Raw genomic sequence first — 20,698 nt, 5'->3', positions numbered from 1 at the left:
ATAGCACGGTCCAATGGCTGGAGGCTGAAGCTAAAGAAATTTAACCTGGAAATAAGTTGTAAATTTTTGACAGTGAGAATCAACAAGGGTTGTGGTGGATTCTTCATCAATGACAATTTTTAAATCAAAATTGGATGTTTTCCTAAAAGATATGCTCTAGGAATTATATCAGGGAAGTTCTATGGTCTGTGTTATTCAGGAGGTCAGACTAGATTATCATAATGGTCCCTTCTGGTCTTAGAATCTATGAATCACCCGGGTTAGGAAAGGCACGAAATACAGAGCTATGAATCCTGTACACTTATTTTGAGAATAAGTGAATGAAGTGAATGCACAGGAGTTCTCCAAGCTTGAGGCTGGACAGTTCCTGGTGAGTATGTGTGAAAGGAAGGGTCCAAGGAGATGTTCTCCTCTCCTTGCCCTGAAGGGAAGGGTCAGGGACAATTGCAGCCCCAAGCATGACTGAGCAACTGCAATGCAACACATATCTCCCCAAACAGGACAGCAAGGAGGTGGCCTCATAGCCCTGCCTCCTGTGTCCAGGCCACCTTGCAGAGAAGGCCCAGAACAATGGGGCAAGTAGGTAGCACTGTTCAAAAGTATGGGTGGAGACTGTGCTTGCCCCTTGTGCACCATAAGCTTGGAGACAAATTGTATCTCACAAAATCTGTCCCTGAACTACATCTAGGGGGCGAAGCTCCACATCACTGGTTACACCGGGCACTCATGAGATAAATTATAAAATAATTTTATTTTGTGCCACTTCCACCACTACCCTACATCTATTCTATTCTTTTCATAGGTTCTTATGCTGCACTCCATCAAGAGTGGGATTTCACTCAATTACAGCTCAGAAAAATCAAATACTATCTTCTCACACAGGGACACTGAACTCCTTATGGACTTCATTTTCAAAATGTTTGCAATTTGTGTGCAAAATTACCGTGATTGTGTGTGAGATGCTTAGCTGGCCATTTATGCATGCATATACCTAATTTTCGTGCATAATTGCCTAATTTTATGCATAATTTATGTGCATCTTATTACACAAACACATTTTTTAAAATTAGGCCTATATATGTCAAATCATATAACTTCATTTCCACACTAGGCATTTCAGATCCAGCTCAATTACATAATTTCTGACTCTAAAACAACTTTAAAGCCCAAGAAAACAGCAGCAATGCAGAACTCTGAAACCCTCACAAAGGATATTCTTTTTTCCTCCTTTTTAATGTTGTGCTTTGTTGAATCTTTATTTGTCTTGTCATATAATCAGAATAATGAATCACAGGAATATATATGCAATACATGTCTCTTATGGTTATCAAAATCTTCACCTTTGCTTTGACCTATAATAATTTCCAAAAGCAACTTATTGCTTAATATTAATTAGTTTACCATGTACAGTATCACTTAAATAGCTCTCATTGTTTTCAGTTATGTACAAGAGAGATTAATGCTGATTTATTTATTATGCGTGTACCGTGCTCCCTGATTGGGGCCACTATATGCTACCACAATGGAAATAACAAATAATAAGTTTACAATTTTGATATCAGTAAACAAGAAATATTCATTCACTGGTTCAGGCCCAAAAACTCTGTTCCTGTTTTTGTTAGTGACAGGTACCTGGTTAAAAAGACAATAAACCTAGCAGTCCTGAGGCAACCAGGTCTTAAGCTCCCTTGGTTGGCAGGGACTGGAACAGCTGACCCATTTAGAAGCCCATTGATGCATTCTAATATCTGTCATTAAATTTACCTGAAATAGTTACAAAGAGCTCAACTATAACACCATAGTATACTGAAATTCAAATCCATATTACATGAGGAAATGGTAGTGAATCCCCTATTTAGACTGCCTCACTCTTTACATAATAAAAGATTTTGCAATCTTTTTTTGGAGGAGCTCTAACACCTCCATTATTTGCAGAAGGGCTTTGAATGCAGCAGAGAGAAAGCCCTTTGGTTAGAAAACGGCCTTTTTCTTTGTCCCTTGAAATTCCATTTATGTTTAGCTTGCCTGTGTTGCTCAGGAAAATTATAGTAGCATGAACATTCGAAGCAAAAGCAACAAACTCTGAAATCGGAATGTCTGGGAGCTGCCAGAGCAGCTGCAGCATTGCGGGTCAGGAGAAAAGAGGACAAAGCCACAACCGGCTCCCCACAACCAGTTCCTGGACCCAGCATCTGGGTGGCCCATCTCCTCCTTTGGGGGCACCAAATAAGATAGGAGCTTCCCCAGATCCGTGGGAAGGAAACAGAGTTATGCCAGGCCAGTCTTCCGGACATCCAGCACCTGGCCTTAGCAGCCCATCCTCCCTTCTGGGATCATAGCCTTATCCTTCCAACAGTTAATGTAACTCAAATGGTAGTAGTCTGTGTTGCTACACAGAAGGTTCAAAACCTGCTGTTGTCATGTGATGGAGGGACTGTTACAGAATTTGTTTTCCCCTTTAAAATAAACTAAGAAATTACATATAAAATACTATGGTTAAAGAACATTATTAAATTGGCAGTCAAGCACTCAGTAATTAGGAAATGCCAGAATTAAGGCTGCCTGTGCAACCTTAGTTCTAAGCCCTTGAGCACATGCATTATGATGAAACCTTTAATTACATGATCACATATTCTTTTTTCCTGCAGGATCCCTGTAACACTCAGTGCACATGATGGATTCACAAGAGGGCTGAATTAAGATCGCATGGACAACTGTAAATCTGCCATATCCTAATTGTCACTGTTTGGCTCTGCAACCTAAATAAAGTTCTTTTAATACATTTTTTTCAATGTATAAATACCTATGTAAGAAATATACAAGAGCATCAAAAAATCTGCCTCATCAGATTATTTACTAACATTTAAACGTAATATTCAGAAAGCCCTGGCATCTTTAATTCATTAAAAAAATTCACCACAATGAGAAATTGTATCTCAATGTATATTACTGAATACCCTATCAATGGCATGCAGTAAGAAGAGGGTAGATATACCCTGCACTGCTATATGAAAAACAAATTTGACTCCCAACTCTAATAGTCTCCAACCTAGAAAGAGACAGCTTCTTGTCATTCAGTGGGAACTCAATGTGGTCAGTTAAGGATTGCTGTCTATCAGCTCTGAAGGTAGTCCCAGTCCTCTGCAGCTAACAAGGACAGTGATCACATTGCAAGGGCTTGAGGGAAAGAGGGTGTTATGGTCCAACAGATACTGCCACCTTCCATTAGATAGGGTCTGTACGTAATCATTATCCTTCCAATTTAAAGTCACTCTCTTTCCTGTTTGGAATCATTTTTGACATGTATAACTACTACACAAATGCCTCCTCCAGATTAGGTACTCAGGGGGTCTTTATCTCAAGGTGGTATGGCATCAAAAATGATAGAACATTTAGAAAACCTGACCTATGATGAAAGGTTAAAAAACTAGGTATGTTCATTCTTGAGAAAAGAAGACTGAGGGGAGACCTATTAACAGTCTTCAAATGTGTTAAAAGTTGTTATAAAGAGGATGGTGATCAATCATTCTCCATGTCCACTGAAAGTAGGACAAGAAGTAATGTGCCTGCAGCAATGGAGATTTAGGTTATATTTTAGGAAAAACTTTCTAACTATAAGGGTAGTTAAGCACTGGAATAGACTTCCAAGAGATGTTGTGGAATCCCCATCATTGGAGGGTTTAAGAACAGGTTGGACAAACACCTGTCAGGGATGGTCTAAATTTATTTGGTCATGCCTCTGCACAGGCGGCTGGACTTGAGGACTTCTTGAGGTCCATTCCAGCCCTACATTTCTATGATTCTATGGTTTCTGTGGGATGGAGGGAGATGAACAAATTTTCTGTGGCATAGAAGAGTTCTCTGTCACCAATGTGTCCCTAAATTGTTTCAGAGCTGAATTGTCATCAAAAGATTAGCAACACCAAGTCAAAAACAGAAAAGTCACCAACAAAGGGTAACTCCTCTGTACCATCAAAGAATGTTGCAGCAAGCAGTGCTGGTTAGCAAAGCACCTACAGTAACCCTATCTAAGAGGAAGGACTCCTCCATATAGCCAGGCATTTGTGTGTCAAGTGAAAAAAAAACAAAAAACAGCATTTGGCTGAGGTAATACCTCTTATATTGCACAAGGGAAGGCAATTTGAACTTATAGCTATGGGGTCTTTGTGTCTGTCACCGGGCATTATCTTAAGGCTGCAGATGATTACCCATTTCTGAAAGCTATTATGGCATTAGATTTCAATTGAGTATTTTTTAGAGTGATGCATTTTCCAGTTTTGAATGGAAGTTACTGCTTCAGTTCTACTTTATTAGTGCAATTTTACAGATTTTATTGGTCAAAACCAAATCAATTTTAGTCACATTCCGTCACAATGTGGTTATACACAGACTGAACTGCTTTGAGTAGAGACTATTCTTTCTTTCCTCTCTGCAAAGCACCTATGAGAACAATAAACCCAAACTAAAACAATAAGATGTTCAGGGCAAGGACTAACTGTGTGTGTTTTGTACAGTGCCTAGCAGAATAGAGTCTTTGGGTGAAAGTGTAAAAATAATAATAATATTTAACAGCGAAACCAAACAAAAATCTGTCTCCTTTTAAAGCTAATAGTACCACAAGAAATAATTCACTCTGATTTTCACTAGGGGTCAGTATTAAGACATATTACCTTCATACAATACAGCTAGTAAAATTCTGCTGTAGATTCCTCTTTCAGGAGTACAAACTTCAGTTATAAGAGAGACATTTAAACTAGGAAAAATGATAAAATCTGTAATATTATAAATTATCACACACCACTGTTTTAAAATTTAGCACTCAGAAGAGATCTTGCAATTTGTATGCATACTCAATAATAGATCAAGTATTTTTGTACATTGATACTTCTATGTTAATTCTAAAAGATTATTTTGTATGGTAATAATTCTTTCATGTTAATCTAACTTGTGTGAGTCAGACCCAATCTATGACTTGAGAGAGACAAGGGCTTTGTTTAAACTTTCCCTTCTCTCATAGCTTCCATCATCAGGCACTCCCTAGCACACTTTTAACAGAACACCAAATAAAATGCAACATATTAAAAATTAAAATATCTGTACAATATAGTTTTATGCTTTTACCATTTAATGGGGATGCGGGGCAGGGCACTAGCTGGGCTACTGATGAAGACATATATTCCAAATGTAAACAAACAGGTTACTTAACGTTTCTTCCCTTGACAGCTACGCATTTTTAAGCACTCGTCTGTATCTTCACTGGATATTGAAAGCACTTCTCTAAAAACAGTGGTTGGGTTCTCAGCACAGAAAAGGTCCATTTTGTTATTATTTATAAAGCATTGTCCAGATACAATGGACCAGTAGTTGAGCTGGGTCAGCAGACAAATGAATTTCAACAGAGGCTTGATCCAATGCCCACTGAAATTAATGGTGGAACTCCCCTTGACTTCAGAGGACACTGGATCACACTCTAGATGAGCCTTTTCGACAAGCAGCAAGTTCCTGACCTGGACCTTACAGCCTAAGGTCCAGATCCTGCAAACACTTATACATGTAAGTAAAAAGGTGCTTAGATACTACAGTTATAGAGACCATACAGTTACCTAGATGGATAGAATTTTACCAAAATGAGTAGCCCTCCTGAGTTCAATTAAAAATTAAAATGAAAATGAAAAAATTTAAACCTTCTAGTCTGTAACCTTGCTCTTCTTGGGATGATGTTCTGTGATCCCCAGAATCCTGATGTATTATTTAGAAGATCCCTGGCAAGTCAGTAGTGGTCACCTGGATTTGTGTTCTATCACACAAGAAATCATGTGTGTACTACAACTCTCTTCAGCCCTTGATGCACCCTCAATAACCTGTTTTTCTCCCTCCTCCCTCAAATAAATCTTTAGCTGAAAACCCTATATTTTGCACTTACAACAATCAAAAATATATATTTTAGATGATAATAATATCCTCATTTTTATGGATAGTGTGAATGATTTAACACAGCTGTTAAATCTTAAATCTATTTAAGAGCTTATTTCTTCCTTGATGATAACTCTAGTAGATGCTTAAAATTCAAATGTAACCAGCATTACTAAGACAACTATAAAATGATATACATACTGAAACAACACTCAAGATAGGAGAGAGAGTCAGATCAGTTTATGCCTTACCAGCTTGCATATTTAACATGTTTAAGCCCACATTACCTCAGAGTGTATCTAACTAGTTTCATTTTACTTTTAATAATTGTCTACAGTATGACTAGGTTATCCTATACAAATGAAAGGCAATAAGATAGAGATCTATTTTAAAAAGTTAATATAGGAATAGAGCCATATAAAATGCAGGTTCTAAAATGAGTTGTCCAGCATGGAATAATTTCTTTTTGTGTCCAATAGATGGCAGTGATGTTATAAATTAATAGTAAAACTTTGCTGAAATATAAGGCCTAAAAAAACCCTGTGAACTAAGAGCTAGTTCTACTAGCACTAGTATATTTTGAGATTTTTGCATAATTTATATTATTGAGGTGTTATGGATTTCATGGAGCTGGCACACTATAAATAGACAAATTTCATAGGCTCTTTTGTGCAATTTGTTTGACAATGGCATTTTGGTGTTCAAGTGACTGTATGGAACTTCAGAGTTATGCAAACCAGTATTGCATATTGTAATAGGGTGCTTGGAGGGCCAGGGGGCCTACTGGTTGGAGCACCTGACTTCTGGCCCCTTGCTTCCCTAGCAGAGGTGCCTCAGTCCTTAAGAAGGTGTGGTAGGGGGACCCAGGCCCTCCCTCTCCACTGGGTCCCAGTCCAGGACCCTGTGTGACTAAATGCCAGCAGGACTCTCCCAACACAAAGTCTAATCTACTGCTCTGGGCTACTTCCTACCTCTGTCCCTTCTGTTCAAGAGTGGCCCCATAGTCTGAACAGTCTATAGTGGCTCAACTCTTGTGGACCTCTTCCAGCTTCCTGCCACAGTCTCAGGTCCATTGCCCAGCCTGGACGTAAGATTAAAGGGGCCTAATCCCAAAATGTCTTTATAGTTCAATCACACAGTTCTCTCATGGCTTGGAGTTCCTTCAGGGGTGCCACTCAGGGAGGGTTCCCCCTAAAGGAGCACCTGCCCTCCCCGGAGTTTCATACCACATTACAATTTCACAAACGGGCGATGCTGGGGGTGGGTCTTGCAGGCAGGGCCGGCTCCAGGCACCAGCAAACCAAGCAGGTGCCTGGGGAGGCAAATGTAAAGGGGCGGCAGGACGTCGGGCTCTGCAGCGGCAATCTGCCCTGGCGGCGGCAGGAATTCGGCGGCTGCTCCGTCTCAGCATGTTTAGCGCTCTGCGGCGATTCGGCGGCAGAGACGCGACTCTTCTTCAGTCGCTGGCGGCAATTCGGCGGTTGCGCCATCACTACGCCTCCATGTTTGGTGGGTAAGATTCCGTCTCCCCATTCAGTGGCAAGTTGTTGGGTTTTTCTTTGCTGCTTGGGGCGGCAAAAACGCTGGAGCCGGCCCTGCTTGCAGGGGCTATAGTCACCCCAAAATTTGCTTTAGCTCTCCCATAGCCACCCATCCCAGAGCTGGGTGCCCAGCCAGCTGCTCTCCAGCAGCCCAGCTCCAGCCACCACTGCAGTATCCTCTTTTTTGGGAAGCTGATCCATGGCTGGAGGGTGCTTGAGGAGCTCACCTGATGTTAGAGGTGGCCATGCCCAAGTGGGTCTCTGCTGAGCTGGGGTGGGGTGACAGGGAGCTTGTCTGGGCTGGTGCTTCTGGCTCAGGAGTGGGAGCTGCAGAGTGTTCAGGCTCCTGAATGCTCAGCTTAAAGAGACAGTGCGCTGACACACTCAGGCACACACACAGTCTCCCAAACACACCCCTACCCCACATGCTCTCTCTCACACACAGTCTCCCTCACATACTCCCCCAACGCACTCTCTTGCGCACGCACAAACACACACACTGCCCCCAACACTCACCCTCTCACACAGTCTCCCTCAATACACACACACACTCTCTCTCACACTCCCCAACACACACACATTTACACACAGTCTCCCTTACAAACTCCCACCACACACACAATCTCTCTCTCTCTCACACAGTTGTATTATTATTGTTGTTGTTACTTCTTGGTACTTCCTGTCAAAATGTGCAATGCACATATATATATTCTCTAATTTTATTCTTTCAAAGTTCATTAATTATTACAGTACTGTTATTTTAGTTTTTTGACTGCTCTGTGCCTTTCATAATTTTATTTCTCTTTTATGCTTAAATTTAATTCTTTGAGTAGTGAGGTCTAAAATGCCTAGCCAGTCCTGGCTGGAGTAATTATCATTATTACTTTTATTACCAGATTGTGCTTTGTCATTTATTATTTAAAGTGATACAATCAAATAATAGTATCCTTCTAGAATGTAAATTTAGCTTGTACTCACCTTAGCAGTGGAAATTTAAAAAAAATTAGCTAACATATAACTTTAGACACCGGGCAGATGAAGATCACTTATTTTCAAACTGTATTTTAATTATAGCTGTAAAATAACTTAAAATTCGTATGAAAATAAATGTGGTTACAAGTCTGATACTAATGGTAATAATGGTGTCAAACGTTAGTGAGTCACGTACACAGAATCATACAATCATAGGACTGGAAGCGACCTCATCTAGTCCAGTTCCCTGCACTCATGGCAGGATTAAGTATTATCACATGATTGTAATTGGTAAACATAAATGCCAAAATAATTAGAAGAATGAATTCCCATTCTTAATAAAAGAGAAAAAAACTTAATCACGTATGTTAGAATTAAGTAATACATTTTTAGTGGAGTGAAAAACAATTGACTAAAATAGAGCAGATAATGGCAGTAACAGAGAAAGTAAGCAGATTTTAAGCCGATTTTATTTATTTTTAAATAAGTTATTGTACAAAGATAGTGTACAAAGTATCAAACCTATGTTTCAGATATCTATGTTAAGGTTCCAAAACTGATACCTCAAAGCTTGGGATTGGGAATATCTTGCTGTAATATCACTTGATTGTTCTAAATTTACATATAAATTTAAAATATGGCTTTAATTGGTGTTTCTATATATTTTTCCTTTCTTTATTTAGGAATTAGATACAGTGCTCCAGTGTCAGCTAATTTCTAAGTTATCTGCAAAAAAACCTAGTGTTTTCAGTGCCTAAGTAGCCCCTGGAATCATGATTAATGTTGCCCCCTACCATCAATATCTGACATGGCGCCTCTGTGTTTCTTGGTCTCCTTAGCAGTCTCCTTTAGTCAGAGTTGCTGTGCGTCTTCCCCCATGGCTGCCCCAGCTGCCAGGCTTCTAGTAATGCTCCCCTGTAGGGAGGCAGCTAGCTTCTGCCTCTTTGCCAGTCAGCCCTGAACGGAGCCAGGTTCTTGCCTTTTCTTCTTCCTCCAAGCCTAGCACTGGCTGCAGTTATAACAGGACAGGGCTAGCTAGTCTCATAGGTTTTCTTTAACCCTTTTCGTTCTGGTGTCATGTTTCTTGGCTTTACCAAGTATATCTCCCCTTATTAGGTACTTCCGGTACTTCCAAGAACAGCGTGGACCTGCCCAATGTTCCTTCTAATTTTTGACAGGTCGTGTGCGCAAAAAAATTTCTTCTGTGCAAATTTTTGAAGCAGAGTTCAAATTTGTGAGCCGTGAGGCAAATGCGCCTAAGCGAGTAAAATGCTTATACATTTAAAAAGTTTTAATTTGCAATTTGAGATAAAAATAGTTTTACACCGTGTTATTTTATAAATGTCATTTTTAAATACTTAGAAAAAAGGAAATTTAACTATTCTTCATGAAGCAGAAGTTAGTTTTAAGCATTATGCTTTATGATCTTTTTTATAGACAATCACGAGCATATATCAAGCATATTAATCATGATCTTTATCAGTCCAGAATTTCTGCCCGTTGTGTCCACTTTCACCTGTCATTCTATACACATGTCCGAAAAGATTTTGATAAACATATAATAAAGACAATTTAATAAGTATGCCATTATGTCATTTTATATGGGTTTTCAGATAGAGACGTCATAAGTAAAAAAAGAAAAACAAGCGTTTGTGTTTTAAATTTAAAATGTTCCTAAAAATATCAATAAATGATTATCAACCAAGAATAAGGTCTGTAATTACAAATGTATTTTAATTTCCTTATTGGTCGAAATGTCAAAGACTGCTGAACTAACCTTACTGATTTTCCCTGTGATCTTTTTCATTTGCCCATTCAATACAAACTCTATCCAGATCTATCAGTCCTCCATCCAGTTGATAACTCTTAATACACACCAGCATGTCAAAATTATCTACTTTACTTGTAAACAATCCCATAGTTTGCTTTTTAGAGTGTTCATTAAGCTAAAGCCATGCTCACAGTCTGCACTTGATGCTAGGAATGTTCCTCCAATATCCATCAACTTTGCAAGATTCTGAAACTGTTTGTTCTGGTGAGCAAATGTCACCATATCCGGGAAACTTAAAACCAATTGGCTTTTGAGTCTTTCGGCTACTGCAAACTTGAAGTAATTGTACTGACTGACTATAACAATCTCTTCAGCAAGAAAGTCTTTGTATTTTGAAGATAGGGATTTGACAGATGACGCTTTAAGAAATCCAACTTCCATACATAGTTCCACATTCTTCCTGTTGAAAATTCTCCCGAAGCTCTGGCATCTTGACAATATACACAAACCACTCCGTTGTCCTCATCATACTTGAATATTTCACGAAGTTTAACAAGCTTTACACTATCTGACTTCAGTGTAACCGTCTCTATAGCCTCATCCTACCATCCAGATTTAAATGAAGTCGCTGTTCTTTTACGCTTTAGACCTCTAGACAGTGACATTTTGGGATTGATTTTTTACCACATTGGTTTATTTAAAATTAATACTTTTATTATATGGCTACTATTTCAATGCGCTTAACAGCATGACTCGACAAAAGGGCAAACAGGAGATCATTCAGATCAGGATACTGGAAGTTTGTGCATAGCTCTGATCACATCCAGGCATCTGCGGCAAAAAAACACGGGAAAATGGAGATGTGTGGGTCCCGACAGTCCGGATGTGATCAACTTTCCACGTTTGAAATGCTGGTGGGGAGGGGTACGATTCATTGCCCTCCTTTCCCTCTCCCCCCCTTGCCAGCTAGTAGAATCTGGCTGTGTTGATAGATGGCAGGCGAACAATGTCAAAAGTCGCCCATAAATGATATTTCGGCCTGGCTCCAATGTAGTATTTCATTTTTTGTGCACGCAGTGTTTCGCCGTGTCCACGGGGTTTAGGATCTGTGTGCATGCGCACACGCGCACAGCTTAGAGAGAACATACCTGCCCCTGCTGGTGTGACCCCCACCTCCGCCAGTGTGACCTTGGATGTATGGTGCGGGAGAAGTCATGCTGCATAGGGGAAGAGGACACCCTTTTTAAGGAGATCTGTAAGAGGGACTGCAGTCCATTAGGGACTTTGTATGCTCACCCACTGTTTGAGCCACTTGAATGTGGGGATAAGATTTTACATCACCATGCACACATTATAACAGAATGGTGCCTTGGGTCAACTCTGGGTTTGGGACCACCGAGCTCCGCAGCAGGGTCTGAGCACACCCTGAGTCCACAAGCCCCACCACATCTACCAATATCTTATGGGTCTGGTCAACATTGCAGGGTTTCCTTGTCAAGCTCAGGCCCCTTGGGTCCAAAACTTCTCAAAGCTGCACTCCATATAGAGGCAATCTTGAAACCAGTGCCTTGGAAGACCACAAGCAAAACACCTGTCTTGGTGTTTGCTGTTATGTTTGGGCCTTCCTCTGAGTATCTGGGAGGTCCCTCTGCATGGGATCCCCCTAGTTCGGGGACCAGTGATATTCCCTTCTTAAACTCTGGTGGGTTATCAGTTTCTCAGTCTGAGGTGTGGGTCAAAGGCTCTGCACATTTGGTCCAGGGTATCCATGGGCCTCTTGATCATGAGGCCACTTCTGAGTCCAGGTGAGGGGGGAGTAGGTTGAAGCCCCTCAAGATGTTGGTTTCCATGGCCTGCTCTATCATTTGGCAGTGTGGGACCCTTGGTCCCAGCAGGTCCCTGGTGGACTGTTAGTATCGGGTCTTGGCCACCAGACAATTTTCCATGAGATGAGCAGTGTCAGTCAGGGTTTTGGAATGATGTCACATCACTCATTGTTTTCCTCCAGTGGGTGAACTATTCGAATAGGACAAGCTTGGCAACCAGAGCACCCATCCTCATCTCATTGCTTCTGGGTAACCAAGTGGGGCCTTGGTCCCAGAGGGCACCGCTCATTGTGGAAGTGTTGCCAGCACGTCTCTTCCACAATGTCCCAGGCATCAAGAATGGCTGCCTTGACCTGACCATACTCTCGTGCCACAACAAGGTCTCTAAAGCATGATACAGTTGTGCCACCCCAGTTAGGCATGGAGCCAGCAAAACAGCTCTTTGGTTTAGGGGCCATCTGGCCACCGTAGCCACTTGCTCAAAGATTTCAAGGAAGGCTTCAGGATTGTCATCAGGCGGCATCTTGGTAAGCCTGACAGGCAGTGGCCATGGCTAGCTTGAGGCTCACTGGCACTGCTGTATCAGATAACTGTAGTAACACAACCACCTGCTGTACCAGCTGCTGCTGCTGTTGGGCTGCTAAATTGTGGACCAACAGCTGCTGCTGGTTGGCCATTTGTTGCTGATCACTTGTTGCTGATGATGATGATGCGCATTCTGATTGGCCATTTATTTTAGCAGCTGATCCATCTCCATTAAGCTATGGGAGGAGGCGTTTTCTTGAGGGTGTTTCCGCCTGTGCCCAGACTTCCTTATGCAGGGACTAGGGCATCTGCCTTCATTCTCTACCAGTTTTGTAATAGGATGCATGCAGGGCCAGTGGCCTAGTGATTGGAACACCTGACTTCTGGCCTCTTGCTCCCCTAGCAGAGGCACTTCAGTCCTTAAGAAGGGACCCTACGGAAGCAACGCTTCCCAGCAAAGAGTCTGAGCCCTGGTCTACACTAGGACTTTAGATCGAATTTAGCAGCGTTAAATCGATTTAAACCTGCACCCGTCCACACAATGAAGCCCTTTATTTCGACTTAAAGGGCTCTTAAAATCGATTTCCTTACTCCACCCCTGACAAGTGGATTAGCGCTTAAATCGACGTTGCCGGCTCGAATTTGGGGTACTGTGGACACAATTCGATGGTATTGGCCTCCGGGAGCTATCCCAGAGTGCTCCATTCTGACCGCTCTGGACAGCGCTCTCAACTCAGATGCACTGGCCAGGTAGACAGGAAAAGAACCGCGAACTTTTGAATCTCATTTCCTGTTTGGCCAGCGTGGCAAGCTGCAGGTGACCATGCAGAGCTCATCAGCAGAGGTGACCATGATGGAGTCCCAGAATCGCAAAAGAGCTCCAGCATGGACTGAACGGGAGGTACGGGATCTGATCGCTGTTTGGGGAGAGGAATCCGTGCTATCAGAACTCCGTTCCAGTTTTCGAAATGCCAAAACCTTTCTGAAAATCTCCCAGGGCATGAAGGACAGAGGCCATAACAGGGACCCGAAGCAGTGCCGCGTGAAACTGAAGGAGCTGAGGCAAGCCTACCAGAAAACCAGAGAGGCGAACGGCCGCTCTGGGTCAGAGCCCCAAACATGCCGCTTCTATGATGAGCTGCATGCCATTTTAGGGGGTTCAGCCACCACTACCCCAGCCGTGTTGTTTGACTCCTTCAATGGAGATGGAGGCAATACAGAAGTAGGTTTTGGGGACGAAGAAGATGATGAGGAGGAGGTTGTAGATAGCTCACAGCAAGCAAGCGGAGAAACCGGTTTTCCCGACAGCCAGGAACTGTTTCTCACCCTAGACCTGGAGCCAGTACCCCCCGAACCCACCCAAGGCTGCCTCCTGGACTCAGCAGGCGGAGAAGGGACCTCTGGTGAGTGTACCTTTTAAAATGCTATACATGGTTTAAAAGCAAGCATGTGAAAGGATTACTTTGCCCTGGCATTTGCGGTTCTGCCTTTGCAAAAGGTTTCTGGGGAGGGCAGCCTTATTTCGTCCTTCATGGTAGGACACTTTACCACTCCAGGCCAGCAACACGTACTGGGGAATCACTGTAGAACAAAGCATTGCAGTGTATGTTTGCTGGCATTCAACCAAAATCCGTTCACGCGGTGGGAGGAGGCAAAATGCGACCTTGTAACGAAAGCACATGTGCTATGTATGTAATGTTAACTTTCAAGGTTTACCCTGAAAGAGTGTAGCCACTGTTTTATAAAATGTGTCTTTTTAAATACCGCTGTCCCTTTTTTTTTCTCCACCAGCTGCATGTGTTTCAATGATCACAGGATCTTCTCCTTCCCAGAGGCTAGTGAAGCTTAGAAAGAAAAAAAAACGCACTCGCGATGAAATGTTCTCCGAGCTCATGCTGTCCTCCCACACTGACAGAGCACAGACGAATGCGTGGAGGCAAATAATGTCAGAGTGCAGGAAAGCACAAAATGACCGGGAGGAGAGGTGGAGGGCTGAAGAGAGTAAGTGGCGGGCTGAAGAGAGTAAGTGGCGGGCTGAAGACAGGGCTGAAGCTCAAAGGTGGCGGCAGCGTGATGAGAGGAGGCAGGATTCAATGCTGAGGCTGCTGCAGGACCAAACCAGTATGCTCCAGTGTATGGTTGAGCTGCAGCAAAGGCAGCTGGAGCACAGACTGCCACTGCAGCCCCTCTGTAACCAACCGCCCTCCTCCCCAAGTTCCATAGCCTCCACACCCAGACGCCCAAGAACACGGTGGGGAGGCCTCCGGCCAACCAGCCACTCCCCCACAGAGGATTGCCCAAAAAAAAGAAGGCTGTCATTCAATAAATTTTAAAGTTGTAAACTTTTAAAGTGCTGTGCTTAAAGTGCTGTGTGGCATTTTCCTTCCCTCCTCCACCACCCCTCCTGGGATACCTTGGTAGTCATCCCCCTATTTGTGTGATGAATGAATAACGAATGCATGACTGTGAAGCAGCAATGACTTTATTGGCTCTGCAAGCAATGATTAAAGGGAGGAGGGGAGGGTGGTTAGCTTACAGGGAAGTAGAGTGAACCAAGGGGCGGGGGGGTTCATCAAGGAGAAACAAACAGAACTTTTACACCGTAGCCTGGCCAGTCATGAAACTGTTTTTCAAAGCTTCTCTGATGCGTACCGCGCCCTCCTGTGCTCTTCTAACCGCCCTGGTGTCTGGCTGCGCGTAACCAGCAGCCAGGCGATTTGCCTCAACCTCCCACCCCGCCATAAACGTCTCCCCCTTACTCTCACAGATATTGTGGAGCACACAGCAAGCAGTAATAACAGTGGGAATATTGGTTTCGCTGAGGTCTAAGCGAGTCAATAAACTGCGCCAGCGCGCCTTTAAACGTCCAAATGCACATTCTACCACCATTCTGCACTTGCTCAGCCTGTAGTTGAACAGCTCCTGACCACTGTCCAGGCTGCCTGTGTACGGCTTCATGAGCCATGGCATTAAGGGGTAGGCTGGGTCCCCAAGGATACATATAGGCATTTCAACATCCCCAACAGTTATTTTCTGGTCTGGGAATAAAGTCCCTTCCTGCAGCTTTTGAAACAGACCAGAGTTCCTGAAGATGCGAGCATCATGCACCTTTCCCGGCCATCCCACGTTGATGTTGGTGAAACGTCCCTTGTGATCCACCAGAGCTTGCAGCACTATTGAAAAGTACCCCTTGCGGTTTATGTACTCGGCGGCTTGGTGCTCCGGTGCCAAGATAGGGATATGGGTTCCATCTATAGCCCCACCACAGTTAGGGAATCCCATTGCAGCAAAGCCATCCACTATGACCTGCACATTTCCCAGGGTCACTACCCTTGATATCAGCAGATCTTTGATTGCGTGGGCTACTTGCATCACAGCAGCCCCCACAGTAGATTTGCCCACTCCAAATTGATTCCCAACTGACCGGTAGCTGTCTGGCGTTGCAAGCTTCCACAGGGCTATCGCCACTCGCTTCTCAACTGTGAGGGCTGCTCTCATCTTGGTATTCATGCGCTTCAGGACAGGGGAAAGCAAGTCACAAAGTTCCATGAAAGTGCCCTTACGCATGCGAAAGTTTCGTAGCCACTGGGAATCGTCCCAGACCTGCAACACTATGCGGTCCCACCAGTCTGTGCTTGTTTCCCGAGCCCAGAATCGGCGTTCCACAGCATGAACCTGCCCCATTAGCACCATGATGCATGCATTGTCAGGGCCCATGCTTTCAGAGAAATCTGTGTCCATGTCCTGATCACTCACGGGACCGCGCTGACGTCGCCTCCTCGCCCGGTATCGCGTTGCCATGTTCTGGTGCTGCATATACTGCTGAATAATGCGTGTGGTGGTTAATGTGCTCCTAATTGCCAAAGTGAGCTGAGCGGGCTCCATGCTTGCCGTGGTATGGCGTCCGCACAGAAAAAAGGCGCGGAACGATTGTCTGCCGTTGCTCTGACGGAGGGAGGGGCGACTGACGACACGGCTTACAGGGTTGGCTTCAGGGAGCTAAAATCAACAAAGGGGGTGCCTGTACATCAAGGAGTATTTCAGGCAGGACTGCACGGAGGGTTCCAATAAGAAATGGTGCACCTAAGTTATCGTTGTTATTGGAACAAGGAGGTTAGCCTGGCCTCTGATTGATACATGGCTAGATTTACCTCGCTGCACCTTCTCTGTGAGTGACTGCAGTGTGACCTAGAGGAATGAGTCCCCTAGACAGGGGAGGAGGCAAATGAGTACAAAACAAATCTGGTCTATTTCTTGTTTTGACCCACTCCATCTATCTTTTACATCTTTGGCTGGCAGCAGACGGTGCAGAAGGACTGCATGCCATCCACATCTCATGGCTGCTTGGCAGAAGATGGTACAGTACGCCTGCTAGCCATCCCCATCTCTTGCCTGCCTGGCAGAAGATGGTGCAATACGACTGCTAGCAATCCTCATCTCTTGCCTGCCTGGCAGAAGATGGTACAGTACGACTGCTAGCAGTCCGTATCGCCTGCCTGCTCACCATAAGACGGTTCAATAGGACTGACTGCAGGACTAAAGAGAATGACCTGGTCAAGTCACTCCAAATTTAGTCCCTGCGCCCATGTCTGCCCAGGCGCTCCCAGCCGACGCGGCCAGGAGCACCTCGGACACGATGAGGACGACTACCAATCGTATTGCACCGTCTGCTGCCAGAAGGCAAGGGGTTGCTGCTACTGTGCAGCAAAGCCGTACCGCGTCTGCCAGCACCCAGGAGACATAGGGTGACGGTTACCTGAGCGGGCTCCATGCTTGCTGTGGTATGGCGTCTGCACAGGTAACTCAGGAAAAAAGGCGCGAAATGATTGTCTGCCCTTGCTTTCACGGAGGGAGGGAGGGAACGGGGGCCTGACGACACGTACCCAGAACCACCCGCGACAATGTTTTAGCCCCATCAGAGCGCTCCATTGTGACTGCTCTGGCCAGCACTCTCAGATGCCCGATTGTTTGCCATTGCTCTGACGCTGGGAGGGGCGCTTACAGGGTTGGCTTCAGGGAGCTAAAATCAACAAAGGGGGTGGCTTTACATCAAGGAGTATTTCAGGCAGGACTTCACAGAGGGTTCCAATAAGAAATGGTGCACCTAAGTTATTGTCCTTATTGGAGCAAGAAGGTTAGCCTGGCCTCTGATTGATACATGGCTAGATTTACCTCGCTGCATCTTGACTGCAGTGTGATCTAGAAGAATGAGTCCCCTAGACAGGGGAGGGGGGGGAAGCAAATGAGTACAAAACAAATCTGGTCTATTTCTTGTTTTGACCCACTCCATCTATCTTTTACATCTTTGGCTGGCAGCAGACGGACTGCATGCCATCCACATCTCATGACTGCTCGGCAGAAGATGGTACAGCACGACTGCTAGCAGTCCGTATCGCCTGCCCGCTCACCATAAGACGGTTCAATAGGACTGACTGCAGGACTAAAGAGAATGACCTGGTCAAGTCACTCCAAATTTAGTCCCTGTGCCCATGTCTGCCCAGGCGCTCCTGATCGACCTCACAGAGGCGACCAGGAGCACCTCAGACATGACGATGACGGCTACCAGTCGTACTGTACCGTCTGCTGCCACAAGGCAAGGGGTTGCTGCTACTGTGTAGCAATGCCGTACCGCGTCTGCCAGCACCCAGGAGACATAGGGTGACGGTTACCTGAGCGGGCTCCATGCTTGCCATGGTATGGCGTCTGCACAGGTAACTCAGGAAAAAAGGCGCGAAATGATTGTCTGCCCTTGCTTTCACGGGGGGAGGGAGGGAATGGGAGGCTGACGATATGTACCCAGAACCACCCGCGACAATGTTTTAGCCCCATCAGGCATTGGGATCTCAACCCAGAATTCCAATGGGCAGCGGAGACTGCGGGAACTGTGGGATAGCTACCCACAGTGCAACGCTCCGGAAGTCGACGCTTGCCTCGGTACTGTGGAAGCGCTCCGCCGAGTTAATGCACTTAATGCACTTAGAGCATTTACTGTGGGGACACACACACTCGAATTTATAAAACCGATTTCTAAAAAACCGACTTCTATAAATTCGACCTTATTCCGTAGTGTAGACATACCCTAAGTCCACTGCCCTGGGCTACTTCCCACCCCTGTCCCTTCAATTTGGGGTGTGGCCCCTGTAGTCCAAACAGTCTGGAGAGGCTCAACTCTGTTGTACCATGGGTACTGTGCTATATAATTAATTATGTTTTGGCTATATCCATGTTTTATAGTAAAAATTAAGGTATTAAAATAAATGAACAGAATAGTGAATACTAGTATTAGCCATTTTCTTTTTATGTCTTGTAAGTAACAGATAGGGTTTTATCTGTGTCTATTTTAATTGAATTAGAGAAATTTCGGAAGGCCAGGCCACAATGTGGGGAAAAAATAGTTACAAAATTTAGTAAGGTCTAATTTACAATGCCTTTCTTGTTCAACATAAAACACTGCTATTTGTTACCTTTTGAAGGTCTCTGCAAAAAACTGTTTGTGTGAATGAGGAATGTACGCATCAGGGAAAAATAAGGTGTGAAAGCCATTTTTGAAGCCAGATGGCCAAGGAAAAAAAAATGAAGAGACTGAAAAAACTCAAAAACGTCAGAGAACCATCAATGAGCATCCATGGTTGAGAAGGGTCAAATTAATGGCCCTGATGTAAAGGCTGGCATCCTTAAAACATAAAATAATTAATTAAATCAAAAACAGACAGAATGACCCTGCCGGAGGTGTTTTGGGCCATAAAAAAATAACATCCACTGAAAATTAACTGGTCATAAACTGACACAGCAAAATCCATAGACTTCAACAGAGAAAAAGGACTGTAAGAACAGAGTGCTTTACCTTGGGGCTTTGGGTTTGTCTTGCCAACAACTCCAGAAGCATCGGATCGCGACCAACAGAGCCCGGCTCCCCTCTGTGACCAATTTGGCTGGCCACTACATTAATCCAGACTCTGAACTGGTAACTATAAACATCGACCAGCGGGACTGTGTGCATGTGATGTGTGTGACTAAAAAGCATAAGCTAAATGCTGTATTCTCAATAAATACAGCTTGTTGCCTTTTCCCCTATAAAAAAATCTCATGTGCTTTGTATAAGCATAACATTTTTGGTGGAGAATGCAAAAGGGGAAGAATATGTGCTGTAATAGTTGTAAATACTGCTAAGAAGGTATATCACACACTTAAAAGTGATCAATCATTCAGGTGTGCGCACCCCCAATCATAGAGATACAGGGCAGTAAAGAGGGAACCATTTGTGGTTAATATTGTCTTCACTGCTGGTACTCTATGAATTGAGAATTTTGATGGTTAAAAGGTATACACACACTCAGTCATAGCAGGGCTAAGAAACAGAAGAAAGGTTTAGCAGTCCTCTCTCCACCCCGGGTTGCTGGGGGGAAAATAATTGGAGGTGGGTATACCCCTAATCGTAGTAAGGTCGGGCAGTAGGAGGAGGACTTAGAGATCCTCGCTCCAAACTGAAAAATCCTAGGTGCATACACCCTCAGCTGTAGCAAAACTGAGCACAAGAGGAGAACTTAGTGTTTCTTGCTCTGATCCTGGGAGGGATTTTTATGTTTGGTGTATGAACCCTTGGTGGTAGTAGTCCAAGTGATACAGAGGGAGGCTTAGCATCTCTCCCTCTGGCCCGGAACAGGTTACATTTGTAAGCCCCGGCACTGGCACGGTCAACAGGGGTGAAAAAAGGAATTTGTAAGCCTCGGCACTGGTGTGGGCAACACAAAATCTTAAAAGTAATTAAAAATACCAACCAAAGACCTTAAATACAAAATATTCAAATGAAAGGCTATCAAAATACAAAACTCAATAATAATGGGGGATTTCAATTATCCCCATATTGACTGGGTACATATCACCTCAGGACAAAATGCAGGGCCAAAATTTCTCGATACTTTAAATGACTGCTTCTTGGAGCAGCTGGTACAGGAACCCACAAGGGGAGAGGCAACTCTCGATCTAGTCCTGAGTGGAGCACAGGATCTGGTCCAAGAGGTAACAGGACCACTTGGAAATAGTGACCATAATATCATAACATTTAACATTCCTGTGGTGGGAAGAACACCTCAGCAGCCCAACACTGTGGCATTTAATTTCAGAAAGGGGAACTATGCAAAAATGAGGAG

General features: G+C 44.1%; 2 protein-coding genes across 11 annotated transcripts in view; one reads left to right on the top strand and one right to left on the bottom strand.

Moving 5' to 3' along the window:
- Positions 1 to 20,698, bottom strand: part of ARMC3 (armadillo repeat containing 3) — a 118,973-nt gene that overhangs the window by 45,671 nt on the left and 52,604 nt on the right. The gene's annotated exons all lie outside the window — the stretch shown is intronic.
- On the top strand, positions 13,051 to 14,881 carry LOC142071255 (uncharacterized). The gene is made up of 2 exons (XM_075126155.1): positions 13,051 to 13,951; positions 14,340 to 14,881. The coding sequence occupies exons 1-2, from the start codon at positions 13,372 to 13,374 to the stop codon at positions 14,879 to 14,881; spliced, it is 1,122 nt and encodes a 373-aa protein (XP_074982256.1). The 5' UTR covers positions 13,051 to 13,371.

Source organism: Caretta caretta, chromosome 2, assembly GCF_965140235.1.
Source record: "Caretta caretta isolate rCarCar2 chromosome 2, rCarCar1.hap1, whole genome shotgun sequence".
In the NCBI taxonomy this organism is placed as follows: Eukaryota; Metazoa; Chordata; order Testudines; family Cheloniidae; genus Caretta; species Caretta caretta.
The sequence above is the reverse complement of the archived record's forward strand: the minus strand, read 5'-3'. Positions and strand labels throughout refer to the sequence as shown.

Coding starts and splice junctions, on each gene's coding strand:
- LOC142071255 (XM_075126155.1), top strand. CDS start 13,372: ATGCAGAGCTCATCAGCAGAGGTGACCATGATGGAGTCCCAGAATCGC. Junction 13,952..14,339: donor AGGCGGAGAAGGGACCTCTG/GTGAGTGTACCT, acceptor TTTCTCCACCAG/CTGCATGTGTTTCAATGATC.